A 17591-nucleotide genomic window follows, 5' to 3' on the forward strand; every position below is an offset into this window, starting at 1 on the left:
GCAATTTTAAAGGAGGTTTAGCTGCTGATTAAAAGGTTAGGAAAAGTAGGACAAAATATGGATATTTGAATGATTATCTAAATAGCAGAAGATGTTTATACTATTATGTAATATGCATACATACACAGATACATGCACACAAAGTCTTACAGTAAAATCCATGGAATTATTAATGTAAACTGAAACTCTATCCATATGAAAGCAAGGAGAGAAGTCTACAGCTCAAAAAATAAAAGATAATGCTTCACATTTCTTTCTACCAGATTTCAAACTCTTTAACACTAACCTCCCTCCCTTGATCCTAAGAGATTTTTACTCAGGCTTATATTAGATATCCCTTTATTAGAAATTATCTCATGAAACTACAAATAAAACCCTGAATAATTCAAAATTCAGCTAAAGAAGATATTGGTTAATACATATTAGTAGTGATAGAAAGAAACTAAAAATCTAGTTTTAACTACTGTCATTAGGATGATTATCCAAAAGTGATGTCTAATGGACACAAACAATTTCTCATTCTGTAGGAGAAGAACATGATAGCCATGAGGTGTGTTATGTGAGGAATACCCAGGACTCCTGATAAATGAGAAATCACAAAACAAATGTGGTCAGGACAGTTAATAAACAAATTACAATGGTAGCCACACACTATTATATCCACGGAATATAAATAGTGTGCTTACACTGAAAAGGTTAGTGTCGATTGTTATTAGTGATCAGCCAAGGATGACAGAAGAGACCATTTAGCTGCTGGGAAAATAAAATGGTGTGCTGGTGGGGCAAAGGGGTGGTTAGTCTGATTGATTTATCTTTCACCTCGATAAGGCAGGTGAAGGAGGGGCAGATCTTCCAGTCATTAATGAAGGCATCGACCTCATGAGGTTTGTATCAGGACGTTCAGTGGATCTGGAGCGGGTGGTGGTCCGCTCTAGGAGAGGCCGCTGTTCTGTTGATCTGGATCTGTGATATGGCTGTCTATCTGCTGCTTCACAATCCCTGAAACGTTAGTCAAAAAGCAGCTCAGTTGATCTTTAGTGCCTTTCTGCTATTTTGTTATGATGCATCAAACTGATTTTGAAAAAGGTAATTGTTTAAGATTATTGAGTATGGAAAAAAATGTTCTCTTCCCCAACATATGCTGCGTTAATTCTCACTAAACTCCATAAGAATTCCTAAAGAACCAACATCTACCTTTAATAGCAATTCCCAGTGAAGATAATAGGAGTTGCTCTGTTATAATCAAAACAAAATTATCTGTTTTCCACAATGAATTCCCTAAATGGAACATGTGAAATATGTGAAGTATTCTATTCGGAAAGAATTCAATGACTTCCCAACATTTGCAAAAGAGTAAAGAAAACCATAAAGGCACTAATTCTCAAGCTGCTAAGGCTGTGTATACTAATAAACAGTATACCAACTAAAATTTAAAAAGGCTTTCAGCACAATTGTAGTATACTGATACATCTGAACATTTAAATGACTGAATCCAAATGTTATGAGAAAACAGTGCAACTTTGAAGTCTGTAGCCATATTCAAACATAGTCCACATGAAAAATCATTCTTCAGGAAACTGGTAAATCAACCATTCTATATCGTTTATCTCATCACACTTTAACAATGCCAACAAACGCAATTCAGAATGAGCATTAATTGACTGAAATAATAACAGTCTGAAACAATGTGATTTCTTTGATGAGAAATAAATCCAACATCAAAATTTATTCCTTCTTTAGAGAAGTATACTTAAGCAAGCTATCAGCACTACTTTTTGTATCCCCGGAGTCTAGCATAAAGCTTTTACATCCAACACGCAATTTGTAAATGTTTTCTAAGATCACCCCACTATCTGCAGAACAGCCCCCAAAACAGTAGTTTTGATTCTAGAACTCCAAAGTATACCTCAAAGAAACTATTTCCTCCCCATATAGTTGTAACAACAATACTGGAAATGCTTATATATTATAAACACCAAAGAAAGCTTTAGTATCCCTCAAGACTAACGTACTAACGACTTCCACTTTACCTACAAATTCTCTCGATCTTATTTTTGATAATGAAAACTGTAAGTGCTCAAAGAAAAATAATATAAAGGACACAACTTTCCAAATGTAATTCATTACATGGCATACAATTTTGGACCAGCAGATATTAGATTCGGCTTCCCTGACAGCTCAATTGGTAAAGAATTTGCCTGCAATGCAGGAGACCCCAGTTTAATTCCTGGGTCAGGAAGATCAGCTGGAGAAGGGATAGGTTACCCACTCCAGTATCCTTGGGCTTCCCTTGTGGCTCAGCTGGTAAAGAATCCACCTGCAATGCAGGAGACCTGGGTTCAATCCCTGGGTTGGGAAGATCTCCTGGAGAAGGGAAAGGTTACCCACTCCAGTATTCTGGCCTGGAGAATCCCATGGACTATACAGTCCATAGAGTCGCAAAGAGTCGGACATGACTGAGCAACTTTCACTTAGATACTTCACTTAAATATTCACTTAGATATCCCTTATGACTTTAGGAACTGAATACTAGATTTACTCTACAACATATTTTGTGATTATCTTACACTTTATATTCATATGGTAACATAAAAGCAAAAGATTTTTAAACTATTTTTATGTTCATGTACTATAATATGATTGATTTCTTAAGATAAGTTTAGTATTTTTATAAGTGTATCCAAATATGTCAAAAAAGCTGTGCAAATACATATACAATATTCAATTACTTATCAAAGAGAGAAATGAAAAGGCAATTTGACAGGGTAAGAAATCATAATTCTATTTTTTCTTCCTGAAAGACTATTTTAGAGAGAACACTTCTCTTTAGAAATAAAAATGCTCAATGTCTATTAAATGTTGTTAGTGTACATATCTTTGTATATCTTCAATACAATATATTTATATACTGCATGCGTGCTAATCTGCTTCAGTCCTGTCTGACTCTTTCTGACCCTTGGACTGTAGCCCGCCAGGCTTCTCTGTCCATAGGATTCTCCAGGCAAGAATACTGGAGTGGGTTGCCATGCCCTGCTCCAGGGGATCTTCCTGATCCAGGGATCGAACTCATCATTCTTATGTCTTCTGCACTGGCAGGTGGGTTCTTTATCACTAGTGCCACCTTGGAAGCCTAAATATATATTAATGTATATATATCTTAGATTCCTTAAACCTAGTTATGAAGATACCAATCTTTACATTATTTTCATATTTCTTATCTTAAAATAATAATTTATTTCATTAAATAACATGGATTATGCAAAATCTGATTTATTCTGATTCCATTAAGTAATTTTTCCAAGTGGAAAGTAAAATATTAGAATATACAATTTCACATCTTTGACACTCTATTTTAATCATTGAAATATATAATTGTGAATGAAATCTAGAGAATTATTTCAAATATGTTGCTACATTCCATGTCCTTAAAAGAATACTATTATCTTTAGAGTATTAATGAAGAAGTCACAATTTAAGAAATATGCTTTTTTAAAAAAGCTCTTTAGTAAAAAAGTTGTTTGAAGCTATAGTCGATGTTTTAAATTTTACTTATATTTTTCTCACCATATTCAACAAAGGTATGAATTATGATTTCCATAAAAAATAAAAATGTTTAATAAGTGAAACATAAGGAGAACCATGGTAGAAGTTAGAAATGTATTGAAATGCTCCACCACAATTAAGAGAAGGGGAAAGTTATATTTTAAACTTTGATAACACAGTAGAAGGTCAAGATAGACTTCTGTTTCCATGAATGGCTAAAAATACGTCTTACTAGGTGAGAACTAAGGTTACTGCTGAGAAAATTGAAAGCAGCAATGCTTAAGTCTCATATATAATACCCACTTTCATAGTAGGTTTTCTAAGGGATTGAGATATAAAACTTGACAACTTTCACCTAAATTCTTAGTGAGTTTTCATTTTATGGTGAAAGTGAAAGTGAAGTCACTCAGTTGTGTCTGACTCTTTGCGACTCCATGGACTATAGCCCACCAGGCTCCTCTGTCCACAGGATTCTCCAGGCAACAGTACCAGAGTGGGTTGCCATTTCCTTCCCCAGAGGATCTTCCTGACCCCAGGGATCAAACCCAGGTCTCCTGCATTGTAGGCAGATGCTTTACCATCATGTTGAATGACCATTTGCAAGGCATGAACTATTTTAGTGCCTACCTGGGTTTCTGAATTTGGGGTCTGTATTTCAATATAAATAGTTTCCTTTGTAACCCTGCCTATTTATTTTACTTTATGCATTTCAAAATAGTATTTGAAAAAAGGTAGACATAGATTTTACAAGATTGCCTGAAAGCAAGCCATATAAAACACCAGGAAACTCTCACCTGTAAATTTAAATTTTTCTTAGGTTAATAATTTGATTATCTTATAAAAGTGATTTAATATCTGTCATAACTCTATTTTTAGTTTACATTTTCTGGTATACATGCTTAAAATAGTTTAGAGTTTCTATGTGCCATTTACCTGGATAGATACGGATATAGTTCTGCCTATTTAGTGACTGCTATTCTAAACTTCAAGCATTTGCACAGGATCCTCCACAATTAAAGCTAATTCATGTTGACTGACAGTATTGTAACAAGACCCTGTATTGTATCAAGTCAGCTTTAAAATCATTTAATAGTATGTGCAGATTTTGATTTCTAAGGGGAAAATAATTTTATTTTTATCTAGCAAAGTTGTTCATTTTCAATCATTTTTCCACTCATATAGTTGCTCTTGAAAATTTGGCACAGCGGTCTACTTATTTCACCATCTTTGTCACTTATTTCTCCCAGTCTCCAAGTACATGGAGTTATGCAGTGTTGCAGAGAAGCATAGGCCAGTGGGCATTTTCTTTCATTTATATTCAACCATTGCAATGATGCAATTCCAGATCAACATAAACTCGATGTAGACTATCTCTTAAGTACAATAAACAAAATACCAAGGTTACTAAAACAATGAAAAACAAACTGCACAATGCTTCAAAATATTGTTCAGATATCAATGAAAACTGTCCTAGGACATAACTCAGGCCCTAGAATCTATGTTAAATCAGACAGATTTATTTTATATTTATATTGTAAAGGTGTGGTAAGTAAATGTAATAGGGTTTCTTTCTCATAGACTTGCAGAAAGTAAAGCTATTTAGGAATTATTTTAATCTTTATAAGGAAATAATTTCTTTATAAGGTCAAAATCTTAAATTAAAAAACAAAAAACCTTGGAGATATCTCTGAAGGACAAAAAGTATAATCTCAGATTTGGAGCAAGAAATGACTTTCATAAATCTGTATTACATAATATAGCAAGCTGATTAACAGCAGGAGCATTATACTTTTCATTAAATACCAATGTGTAGAGATTTTCTAAGCATTAACTACATAATTGAAGGAAGAAACAAGCACATTATAGAATTTTAAAATGAGATATAGGGTAATTAATATGTTACATGCTGTATAATATATCAAGTAATTTAAAGCAATTATATAATTAAACTCTATAATTTTCTTGTACATCATATTGTGTGAGGTTTAAGTTTAACCTTTTAAAACCCAGATTATATATTTTAGCATTGCTCCCAGAGTTAAGAGAATTGGAAGACACAAAATATCATGGTAATAAATGAATATTTCTGAATATTTGTTTCATGTGTACAAATAGAAATATTTTATTATTTTGGTGGAAGATAGATTAATTTTCCTTGGACATGATAGATGTTTTTATACCAGAACATTTATGTTCAATTAAACATTAAATTTGTATGTTAGTTAAAAGTAGATGAGTTTATCAAAAATAACAGTAATATCTAGAGTCAGCCAACTTAATAACAATCTAACATGTAAAAATGGTAATAATACACATACTGATGGGAAAAAAACAAGACACTTTAATGTAGAAAAACATGTTACTATTACTCATAAACTTATTTTTATCATAAAAATAAAATGGTCCTTTATCTATAGAAGTATTATCATAAAACAGTCATTATTGTAAATAGCAAGAAGAAAAGACTATCACAATTTTCTTAAGAAAATTATGGACAAATACAATACTGAACAATAAAGATATATTAGTAAACATGCACATGCAAAAACATGTAAAATATAAATGTTTGAGGACATTTTGAGTATTTAAATAAGTATTAATAGTTATAATTCTCACTGTCACTTAATTTTTACTTTAAAAACAACAGAAACAAAACCACAAATAAGCAAGGTTATTTACGCAGGAACAATTAAACATACAGTGAATTAATACATCTTTAAAATATGTATTTTTAAAGTCTTGAGAGATTATCATGTTCCATCTACAATATTCTTAATTTACTAAATAATTTTATTTTCAGTGGATGGTGAAGTATTAAAAGTGTTTTGTCCACTGTAAGAAATTCAAGCTATTCTGTCAAGGTATTAGCCCTATGGTTTCCTTTCTCAGCTCCTCAAAGATTCCATAAAATGACAAACTTCTTAAAGATGTATAAGGGTCACCCGAGTTAAATTCACCCATTCCAGTCCATTTTAGTTCACTGATTCCTAAAACGTTGATGTTCACTCTTGCCATCTCCTGTTTGACTACTTCCAATTTGCCTCAATTCATGGACCTATCATTCCATGTTCCTAAGCAATATTGTTCTTTATAGCATCGGACTTTACTTCCATCACCGGTCACATCCACAACTGGGTATTGTTTTTGCTGTGAATTCGTCTCTTCATCCTTTCTGGAGTTATTTCTCCACTGATCTCCAGTAGCACACGGGGCACCTACTGACCTGGGGAGTTCATCTTTCAGTGTCCTATCTTTTTCAGTTTTCACATTGTTCATGGGGTTCTCAAGGCAAGAATACTGAAGTGGTTTACCATTCCTTTCTCCAGTGGACCACGTTTTGTCAGAACTCTCCACCATGACCTGTCCGTCTTGGGTGGCCCTACACGGCATGGCTCATAGCTTCACTGAGTTAGACAAGGCTGTGGTCCATGTGATAAGATCGGTTAGTTTTCTGTGATTGTGGTTTTCAGTCTGTTTGCCCTCTGATGGAGAAGGATAAGAGGCTTATGGAAGCTTCCTGATGGCAGAGATTGACTGAGGGGGAACTGAGTCTTGAAAGAAAGCTGAGCGCTGAAGAATTGATGCTTTTGAACTGTGGTGTTGGAGAAGACTCCCTTGGACTGCAAGGATATCCAATCAGTCCATCCTAAAGGAAATCAGTCCTGAATTCACTGGAAGGACTGATGCTAAAGCTGAAACTCCAATACTTTGACCACCTGATGCGAAGAACTGACTCATTTGAAAAGATCCTGATGTTGGGTAAGATTGAAGGCGGGAGGAGAAGGGGACGGTAGAGGATGAGATGGTTGGATGGCATCACCAACTCAATGGACATGAGTTTGAATAGGCTCCGAGAGTTGGTGATGGATGGGAGGCCTGGTGTGCTGCAGTCCATTGGGGTCACAAGGAATCAATCGGACACGAGGTGTGGTGCAGTCCATGGGGTCACAAAGGGTCGGACACGACTAAGCAACTTAACTGAACTAAAGTTGTATCTCTGAAAAACCAAATTATGAATTGATATTGTTTGATAGGAGTAACTGTGATAAGGCACAGTCCTTACTCGAGAATATCTGAGGGCTGTGTTCAACAGATTCATTGGTCAGCTTTGAACAATTCACTAGCATTCCTTTTGTTTTGCTAGTTTTACATGGATAGTGGAAGTTCCTCATATACACTGGTGCTTGCTGCCCTTCACTGCTACTTCATAATGTTAGTTCAAATCATATAAAAGTTGTGATTAGAAGACTGATTCATCCCCTCCCAAATACACAGACACAAACACAGAACAAGGGGTGTGTACATTTTCAAGCATAATCCTCTTCCTCAGTCATGAATGATGATATGATGTCTAACAGTCAAAAAAAAAAATTACTGGAGACACCAACAAGCAAGAAAAACAAAGCCCACTGTCAAGAAACAAAGCAATCAACAGAGTCAAACTCAGAGATGCACAGGTGTTGAGACTATCAGGCAGGGAATTTAAAATATTGTATGACTGGTGCATTAAAGATTACCTTAGAAAAGATGGAGAATATCTCTTGCATGAAAAGCTAGAGAAATATCAGCAGATAGATGAAGACTGTAGAAATCAAATGGCAGGCCTGTGGTGAAGAAGGATGTGATGTACCGTGGGGCCCTGGGCCTGGCAGACAGTGGGCAGTTGGAGGCGACTTTGGAGTAGCACTTGGAGGGCACAGTGAAGCATCCATTCATTGATGGAGTCCTGCTCACAGACTCACAAAGATTTAACCTGGGTTGCTGTGAGACCTTGTCAGATAAGCAGCCTAGCCCAGCACAGCTAAGCTCACCTCTGACCCCACTGGTATTCCTGTGGTGTGTCTAGAATCAGACAATGGGAGTATCATTATCCAGAAAATATCAGCGTCACAATGGTGTTGCACAAAATGACCTTCTGATGTTTTGTATTAATCAGTTCTCTAGCAGCCTATGATAGGACTACAGTCTGCCTTTGTTAATTATCTCAAAGAGTTTTTAAAGTTCAGTAGTTAGGCCTTTCATTTAATATGCACTGAACATTTTTCTATTAGCTTTAGAGTAAGCACCTTTCAACACTGTATGGGATGACCTACCAAAATACTAATACAAAAAAGATTTTGCTTTGAAGCAACAGGTCTAAATCACTTTGTATATAGAATTTTCTTATGGTCAATAAATCTGGTTGGATGCGAAAAACTAATCAAATGGAAATGTCAGAAATTATAGAAATTAGAATGTGGCAAAATGTTGGAAAGTTTGAAGTTAGGTTTATAGAGATCTTAAATGTCTAGTTAAGAGGTTAAGATATGGTTTAATTTTCAATGAGCGACCAAAAAGTTCTGAACAAAGGTAATGTTTAAGTAATGAATTAAGAAGATGTCTTCAGGGGTAACATATGGAATAAATTAGGGTAGGAAGAGGCTGACTTGTAGAAAAAGGTTGGAAACAGAGAAGAAGGCATGGATGAGAAAAATAAATCACAATGTACAATATATGGAATTATACAAACAATTTTAGGGCTAGAAGGAATCTCAGAAATTATTATTTTAAATTCCCTTTCTTATATTCCGAACATCTGTGCATCTCTGAGTTTGACTTTGTTGATTGCTTTGTTTCTTGACTAGGAGTGGCTCAATCTCTCACATTTTTCAAATAAGCAAACTAAAGCTCACAGAAACTTGATCAGAGTCACACAATTTGCTATTTTTTTGAGATGGAATTCGAACTGCTCTTTCTTGGTTCTAAAGCCTGTTATCTTTTTTGAAAGCAAGGATAGAGTTTTCCCTACATATATGCTTGGCAAATCACCATACGAATAAGTGAAAGAAATGAATAAACTAAAGAAAGAAGCTTCTAAAATGAAATGATGATATATTAACAGAAACAGAAGAATTCTTGAGAAGAAGGAGCCTTACTTTAGGTTTGGACCTAAATTTGTGAAGTGTTGCAATGATACTCTTCTACAGATATGTCAGATAAAGAAATCTGATAGTTTGAGAAGTCACTGTATTATATTAATATTTCACTGTTCATTGATTCACTAATTCTTTTAAAGGTATTTATTGTATGCATGTCATGTGCCAGGCATTATACTAAGTATTAGAAGTTTTGGACAAAGTCATAAAGATGACAGAATATAGGATAACATATGGTCAAGAAGTTGAGACCATGAGAAGTAGGAATAAAGTGAAGGAAAGAGAAGAGCAATCAAGAAGTAGAACGAGAATCAGGAGAGTTACTGTATTAGAGAGGCTAAAAAGATTAATAATGGCAGACACAAGGACATAACAAGGATAAAAAGTGTAAAAAGATACAGCAAATATAACCATGGAGAAAATCATTTAAAACAAATTGCTGGAAATAGATGTCAAACTGTAGAGGGTTAAAGCTTAGTAGCTGATGAAGCGGAGAAGGCAATGGCACCCCACTCCAGTACTCTTGCCTGGAAAATCCCATGGACAGAGGAGCCTGGTGGGCTGCAGTCCATGGGGTCACTAAGAGTCGGACACGACTGAGCGACTTCACTTTCACTTTTCACTTTCATGCACTGGAGAAGGAAATGGCAATCCACTCCAGTGTTCTTGCCGGGAGAATCCCAGGGACGGGGAAGCCTGGTGGGCTGCCATCTATGGGGTCACACAAAGTCGGACACGACTGAAGAGACTTAGCAGCAGCAGCTGATGAAGAAGTGGGGAAAGCATATCTAAAAATACAGTCAAGAAACATGACCTAAGTAAGAGAGAGAAATCAACCATTCTCCAGGGGGCTTGAAGGTGTGGCAGATTAGAAAGAAGATACCATTAAGGAGATGGCAACAGGTCTCTTTAACAACAACTTGAGGAAGAACAAAATTAGTAAAGTAAGAAAGACTGAAATATAAGAGAAACAAGACAATTAACAGAGCGAAATTTCAGGGAAATTAAGGATAGTTAGAGTCAAAAACACAAATAGGAGATTACTTGTGATGTAATAGATCACTTTCCTCTTAGACAAGGCTTCTAAGAGGAAAGGAGGTTGGTAACAATGCAAAGAAATTATGGCAAAAAGATGAGGAGGTAGCTCAGGAAGTGTGAATTACTTGGATTTGATCACATTCACTAAGGGCTCTTAGCACTACTTCTCAGTGAATCTACGGGAAAACACTGTATTTCACACAAGAATCTCATCCTCCTGCTACTCCACTAGTTTTGTGACAAAAAAGTGTGAAAGTGTTAGTCGTTCAGTCATGTCTGACTCTCTGTGACCCCATGGACTCTAGCCCACCAAGTTCCTCTGTTCATGTAATTCTCCAGCCAAGAAAACTGGAGTGGGTAGCCATTCTCTTCTCCAGGGGATCTTCCCAATCTAGGGATTCAACACGGGTCTCTCGCACTGCAGGCAGATTCTTTACTTTCTGAGTCACCAGAGAAGCCCTTTTTTGAGCTTTGTGAGAACCTTTCGCTAACTTGGGTCCTCATCATGACCCCAAATACCTCAAGATAAGGCGACTCGCTGCCTCTCTTCAAACATGATGGCATCTTACAGTACTACTCTAGCCCCAGGTCAGACCCTTCCCAGAACCTTACTCCATTCTGGCACCAAAACAACTTAGGATACATTTAGATGTCTCAGGTAGATCACTTCTATTTAAGCATCTTATTTGTATAATTCTTAGTATCAAGTACAGAGAAAGCCCAGTTGTCCCTTGACAGCTTCTTCTCTCTAAATTCTTCATTTCCTCATTATCTTCTGTACCATTTTAATTTTCTTTATTCTCTTAGCTGTATTTTCAAGAATCTTCATCTATTGTTAACTTCGTTATATCATCAACTTTTCTGCAGAATAGTTTCTGCATATCCCTATCTCAAATAGCACTTAGCTCAACCCTGCAGACTCTCCTTCCAGTGTAACTCTCATCTACAGAAGCTACTTATTCTTTCACATTTCACAGTCCATGGATTCAGAAGAGACTGGCTCCCTAGAGACACTCTGGCCATTGTTCTTTCACTGTAACATAAATGTTCTTATTTCTATCAAGCATGCCACCTGGCCGTAAGACCCATTATTAACTCAGGTTGCTAATAACTATCAACTTCCAGCCAATATCCCTTAGTCATTGATTATTGGGGGAATTTTTATCAGCCATTTTCTTTAGATAAATTCTATGATGATTCCAGGAGATTTCAATGTACATGCAGGAAACTGTTCAATCATCTTGAACCCTAACTCTTGGATCTTTGAAACGTCAATAATTCTCACTTTTCCCCTGCATCTGCACTCTTTTCTGGGGAAATATGGTGAATCTTAGAATCCAGTGAAACTATTCAAACTCTAAAATACTAAACTCTAATATCAAACTGATGATAATCATTAATTATTTCAGGTGTTTTATAACCTCACTTCTACTTTACTTGATCTCCATTTATCACTTTTCATTCCATGGACCTACCAATTTCTGTCAGAATATAGCACCTCTCTACTTTCCTTCCTTCCTTAATCTTAGACTCTATGATTGATCATCTGAACCACTTCTATAACAACAGATTCCCTTCTATCCCAAATCTTCCAAATATTCATCAAAACCCTAAAATCGATTCTATGCCATAATGATTTTTCTACATTTAGGCAACTGGATATTTCTTAAGTAGAGCATGCATTCATACAGGTTAGCACTTTGCAAACTCATAGTTTCTAACATCTGCTGTGTTGGTATCATTAACAATCTTTCTACTTATATTTAATCAGTTCCCATCAGATTTTACACAATGACTATTTAAACTTTCTCATCATATTCAACCTTCGGGAATCCTCAGGAATTTGTCTCAAAAATAACCATATAATCTCAATTATAGCAACAACAACAATGAGGTTATCAAATATAATTACCTTCGATTAACATCCTTTTAAAATTTACTTAGTTCCAACTCCTTCATCTATTTCCCTCCTGTCTCAATGGTAAATAAGAACTTTTTACATTTAGAAACTCCATCTGTGTGGTTAGCCCCACCCACTGCTCTAAGACTTTTCTTCTAGTCATCCTTTCTTTTTCCTTTATTCTTTTTTCCCTTCTTTTCCCTTTCTTTTCCCCTTATTCTTTTTTCCCCTAAAGAATTGTTTCCCCCAAGCCTATAAACATAGGATGTATTTCTTACTCTGAAAGAAAGAAACCTAGTCTGATATCATATGCCCCTGTTCAATATTTCTCCACACTCCTTTGATGTATTTATTATCTCCCAATCACGCCTCAGGCCCTGCAATCTGCTTTTCTCCTCTCACCATCTTTCCGAAATCACCTGAGTTGGAATCATCAATGACTTCTTCCTTGACAAAGCTAATGGTATTTTTCATATACCTTTACTTTCATTTATTTTTATTGTTGACATTATCTCTTTCTTCTTCAAATTATTTTTTCAAGCTCTATTCTTCTTACTTTTCTATTCTTCCTTCACTGTGTCCTTCAGAAGCTTCTCTTTCTCTGTCTGTCAATTTTCCATGGAGAGGAAAACTCCTTGGCCTTCATTTGATGGGTAGTATCTCTGGCTGATTTCATTTTCATTTTTGTAGCTACTTTCCACGAGTAGTAAATTTACTCCTAAATGATTACACATAGCCTAAACTTCTTTAAGCTTTAAAATTATTTAATTTACTTCTTGCAAGAAGCTTCCGCCAGCCTTTTCAATAATTCTAAAACCAAACTTGTCTCTCAACTAAACTGATTCCTCTCCTAACAATTTCCCCATCTCTGTTAAGGTACCATATGCACCCAGTTACTCAGCCAATAAAACTGGAATATTTCTTGACTCTTGGCTTCCCCTCAACATCCAAATCTGATTATTTACCAGGTAATATTGAATTTAATTGATTGGCTCTCATCACTTATCTCTCCATGCAGTACCTTACTTAGTTCAGACCCTCAAAGAACTTTTGTTGTCCAAGACCAAGGCAAATACCTCAGTATGTGTTTTTCTTTTTCATACACTTTTCTTTCATCAACCATCCCCACAGTCTCTAGAGTGAATAAATGTACTACAGCCATCCCGAAACTAAAACTCTTCAAAGTACCTCTGTCACATACAGTCTTAGATTTAAGTTCCTTAACAGAGGATAAAAGGTTATTCACTATCGGGACCATCTCTATAATTGCATATTCATCCCTTGCTATTCCCTGCCTTGTAACGAATGCTGCAATAGCTCTAAACACAGTGCTTATTATGCCAGTAGCTTTGCTTATGCACGCATGAGTGCTAAGTTGTTTCAGTTGTGTCCGACCCTTTGCAACTCTATGGACTGTAGCCCATCAGGTTCCTCTGTCCATGGGATTCTCCAGGCAAGAATACTGGAGTGGGTTTACATGCCCTCCTCCAGGGGATCTTCCCAACCCAGGGATCAAATCCATGTCTCTTTTGACTCTTGCACTGGCAGGCAGGTTCTTTACCACTAGCGCTACCTTACTCAACTTAAATATTTCTAATTCTTCCTTTAAGATACAGCCCACCTGTCATCTCCTCCATCACATCTTTATGCAAAAGTTGCCATTATGGTACCACCATCAACGGCACCATCAATGTGTCAAAAGTTGCCACCATCAATGTTCAGTTCAGTTCAGTTCAGTCGCTCAGTTGTGTCCGACTCTTTGCGACCCCATGAATCGCAGTACGCCAGGCCTCCCTGTCCATCACCAACTCCTGGAGTTCACTCAGATTCACGTCCATTGAGTCAGTGATGCCATCCAGCCATCTCATCCTCTGTCATCCCCTTCTCCTCCTGCCCCCAATCCCTCCCAGCATCAAAGTCTTTTCCAATGAGTCAACTCTTCACATGAGGTGGCCAAAGTACTGGAGTTTCAGCTTTAGCATCATTCCTTCCAAAGAAATCCCAGGGTTGATCTCCTTCAGAATGGACTGGTTGGATCTCCTTGCAGTCCAAGGGACTCTCAAGAGTCTTCTCCAACACCACAGTTCAAAAGCATCAATTCTTCGGTGCTCAGCCTTCTTCACAGTCCAACTCTTACATCCATACATGACTACTGGAAAAACCATAGCCTTGACTAGACAGACCTTTGTCATCAAAGTAATGTCTCTGCTTTTGAATATGCTATCTAGGTTGGTCATAACTTTTCTTCCAAGGAGTAAGTGTATAGCTTTAAGATAAATACTTGGGGGGAAAGTAAGATATGAGGATAGATTTTAAAATATAAAAGATATATTAATTGAAATAAAGGATATATCTTAGAGGGATATCAATAAAAGGTAACATAATATCCATTCCAAATATGTTTGTTTAAATTTTGAATGTGTTTTAAAATACGCAATGATCAAAGATAATTTTGCCCTGGTCAGTGTAACTTGTCCAGAGGAAAAAAGTCTTGATCCCTAACATTAGTTAAATATTTGTTTCCTGAGGTAATATAAAAGAAGTTTAGCAAACATTAAGCTTCTATTTATCTGTTCCAAATAGACAGCATACATAATATTTTATTTTACAAATGTGAAGTAGAGAAGCCAACGGTTCTGATTCTTCACATATTGAGGACGCCATGTTGAGTTAACTATTATATATTTATTCTATTCCTAAAATTCCAGATTTTATACAGCTAAACTATGGTCCACTTGGAACTATTAACACATATTTATTCACAGAAGGGGAATTTCCAGACCATGACAGTAAACGCCACCTTGAAATACAGACTGGGAAACTGAATGCTTAGAAAGTTGGTGCCAATTTCTTTTTATTCTTTTCACAATCCTCAATAAAGAGGTCATTTTTCCCTTGAATGTTCTGTCATATTTTTCTCCAGTAGGTAATTAGAGAGAACTTGGATAATTTAGATCAAAACCATTTGTCAAGAGAAAGAGATTGCTCCAGATTTGGACTTCATCAAAAATGTAAAAGAACAATGAAGCAAGGGAACTGAACTGAGGATGTTTCCAAGAATGGATTCAACCTCCAGATATGTAAGCAAAGTGGAAGCAAATTGGGAAAGGTAAAGGGGTAAACAGAGTGGATAAAAGAATCAGTGAGTTAAAAGTAACTCAGTGAAAGAAGAAGAAAGAACCATGTGTAGTTATTGTCCAAGAGTGAAGCATTTGTAATAACTATAAATGGAAAGTAATCTTTTAAAGTTATATAAAAAATTAATTTTTTAAAAAATATTTCAAAGTAGAACAGTTTCAAGTGATGATAATATTCAGAGCATGACCATGGGAGGGAGTAACTAAAGCAGAACTGAGAGTAAAGCTCACTACCTCCCAAGGAAGTGAGTGGGTGCTAAATAGATCATTCAGGTGAATGCTAACATTGCCAGGAGAAGGAAATGGAAAACTACTCCAGTATTCTTGCCTGGAGAATCCCAAGGACAGAGAAGCCTGGCGGACTATAGTCCATGGGGTCGAGAAGAGCTGGACATGACTGAGTGCGCACACACACAACATCACTCAGACACATGGCAGGAATTATGATAAAGAGGAAGACTAAGGCCACATGCTGAAATCTTCAGTAAATAAAATAGTATATCTAAGAAGTCAACAGATGATGTCAACATGTAAGGAAAATGCTTGGCAGTGTTCAGCTGCAATATGTACAAAGGTACAGGGGTTAAACAAGACGCATTAAACATTATGGTAATAAATAAAGGAGAAGGGATAGCTGACTAGATGAGTTTTTGTATCTTCAATAATCCCCAGAATCTCATAGTGGACTGAAGTGGGAGTCAGGAGAACTAAGTAACTCAGAAAGTTAGCAGAGAGAAGTAAATGTTCAAAGTCACTTAAAAAAAACAAATGAAGGAAATGTTAAGCTGAAAATTCAATACAGTATTTACTATTTCTGTGGAATACAATAGGAATGCAATAGGCAAGAAGCCTAGAGGTAGATGAAGGAATATTAACTATATATTCTGGTTCTTGGTATGGGTAGTAGATTCCTAAATGTTTATTTTACTACTATGCTTTGAAACATGCAGACATGCTTTTGTATGAATCAAACTAATAATAATAAAAGATAATATCGCTGAAAGCAACTAAAGAACTGCATTCTTACAATGGCTATCCAATTTTTCCAAAGTACACTAGACTCACAAATTCGAATCATTTAAGTGACAACAAATCTTAGAGTAAGTTATTTGATCATTTCTTTTCTATGTTTTCCTTTAATATAAACATCAGTGATACTGTGTGCCCTGACCACAAACTAAATTATGGTACAAAAGACAGTTCAGAAATCTCTCTTTCAAAATAGGCCAGCTAGGCTGAGGTTGAGAAACAGAAAAAGAATATGAAATTGATAATCAACCTAGAGCTGTTCAAGGACTGGCTCTATCTATGTTGGTTCACTGAAAGAATAAATAATATGAAGCAATCTACTTGTTGATAGCTAAGAAAAATATAGGGCATAAAAACTAACGTGATGCATGATTTTAATTTATGGTTAAGTGGAAAGATACCAGCATAAGAATTCTATAGTCAATAATATCTCATTCATGCCACCCCCCTTAAAAAAGGTCTTACCCAATTATAAGAATAGGTATATAACTATTTTTCACATTTTTGTAAGATAAATTTATAATCATTGCAACCAAAAAAGAGTTTGAAAGTAACATACAGCAATAATAAAGATGACAAACACTAACAATAAAAAAATGAAAATTATTTAGTATTGAAGCAAAAAAATAGAAAAAAGAGACCAAGAAATGTAAAAGAAAACAAAACATAGCAATAACCACTACAGTATAGTAAACTGAAGGCACTAAATTTCAGATACACATACAGAAAGACATCACAAAACTTGAATAATTAGGAATTTATTGTTGATACTATCTCTTATGTTTCCTTCCATATTTGTCTAAATGAATTCAATCTTAGGTATTTACCCACTAGTTTCAATTATTGCTTCTAAGCTCTTTCGTTATCAACTCTCAATTAACTAAACTAATAGGATAAAAGTGGCCACAAAGAACCCAAATCATTCTGAAACTATAGTCAGAGTGAGTACAGCACATTAATCCCCTATCTGTATAGCTGAACCCACAACCACATTATCATTGCTATTCTTTTCTCTGTCTACAGGGCCTC

The 17591-nt window shown here is 35.8% G+C and overlaps 1 protein-coding gene and 1 pseudogene across 37 annotated transcripts in view; one reads left to right on the forward strand and one right to left on the reverse strand.

Annotated features, from left to right (window-relative positions):
- The window catches only part of RIMS2 (regulating synaptic membrane exocytosis 2), a 592618-nt gene that overhangs the window by 200993 nt on the left and 374034 nt on the right, over positions 1 to 17591 (reverse strand). For 29 of the 37 annotated variants that reach the window (XM_068983609.1, XM_068983618.1, XM_068983608.1 and 26 more), the window contains one exon: positions 820 to 999. The exons of the other annotated variants lie outside the window; for them this stretch is intronic. In XM_068983609.1, the coding sequence (XP_068839710.1) occupies positions 820 to 999 (180 nt within the window). The remainder of the gene's footprint in view (positions 1 to 819; positions 1000 to 17591) is intronic. 37 annotated transcript variants of the gene reach the window in all.
- LOC138088702 (ragulator complex protein LAMTOR5 pseudogene) lies at positions 8168 to 8462 on the forward strand (annotated as a pseudogene).

Source organism: Capricornis sumatraensis, chromosome 11, assembly GCF_032405125.1.
Source record: "Capricornis sumatraensis isolate serow.1 chromosome 11, serow.2, whole genome shotgun sequence".
Lineage (NCBI taxonomy): Eukaryota > Metazoa > Chordata > Mammalia > Artiodactyla > Bovidae > Capricornis > Capricornis sumatraensis.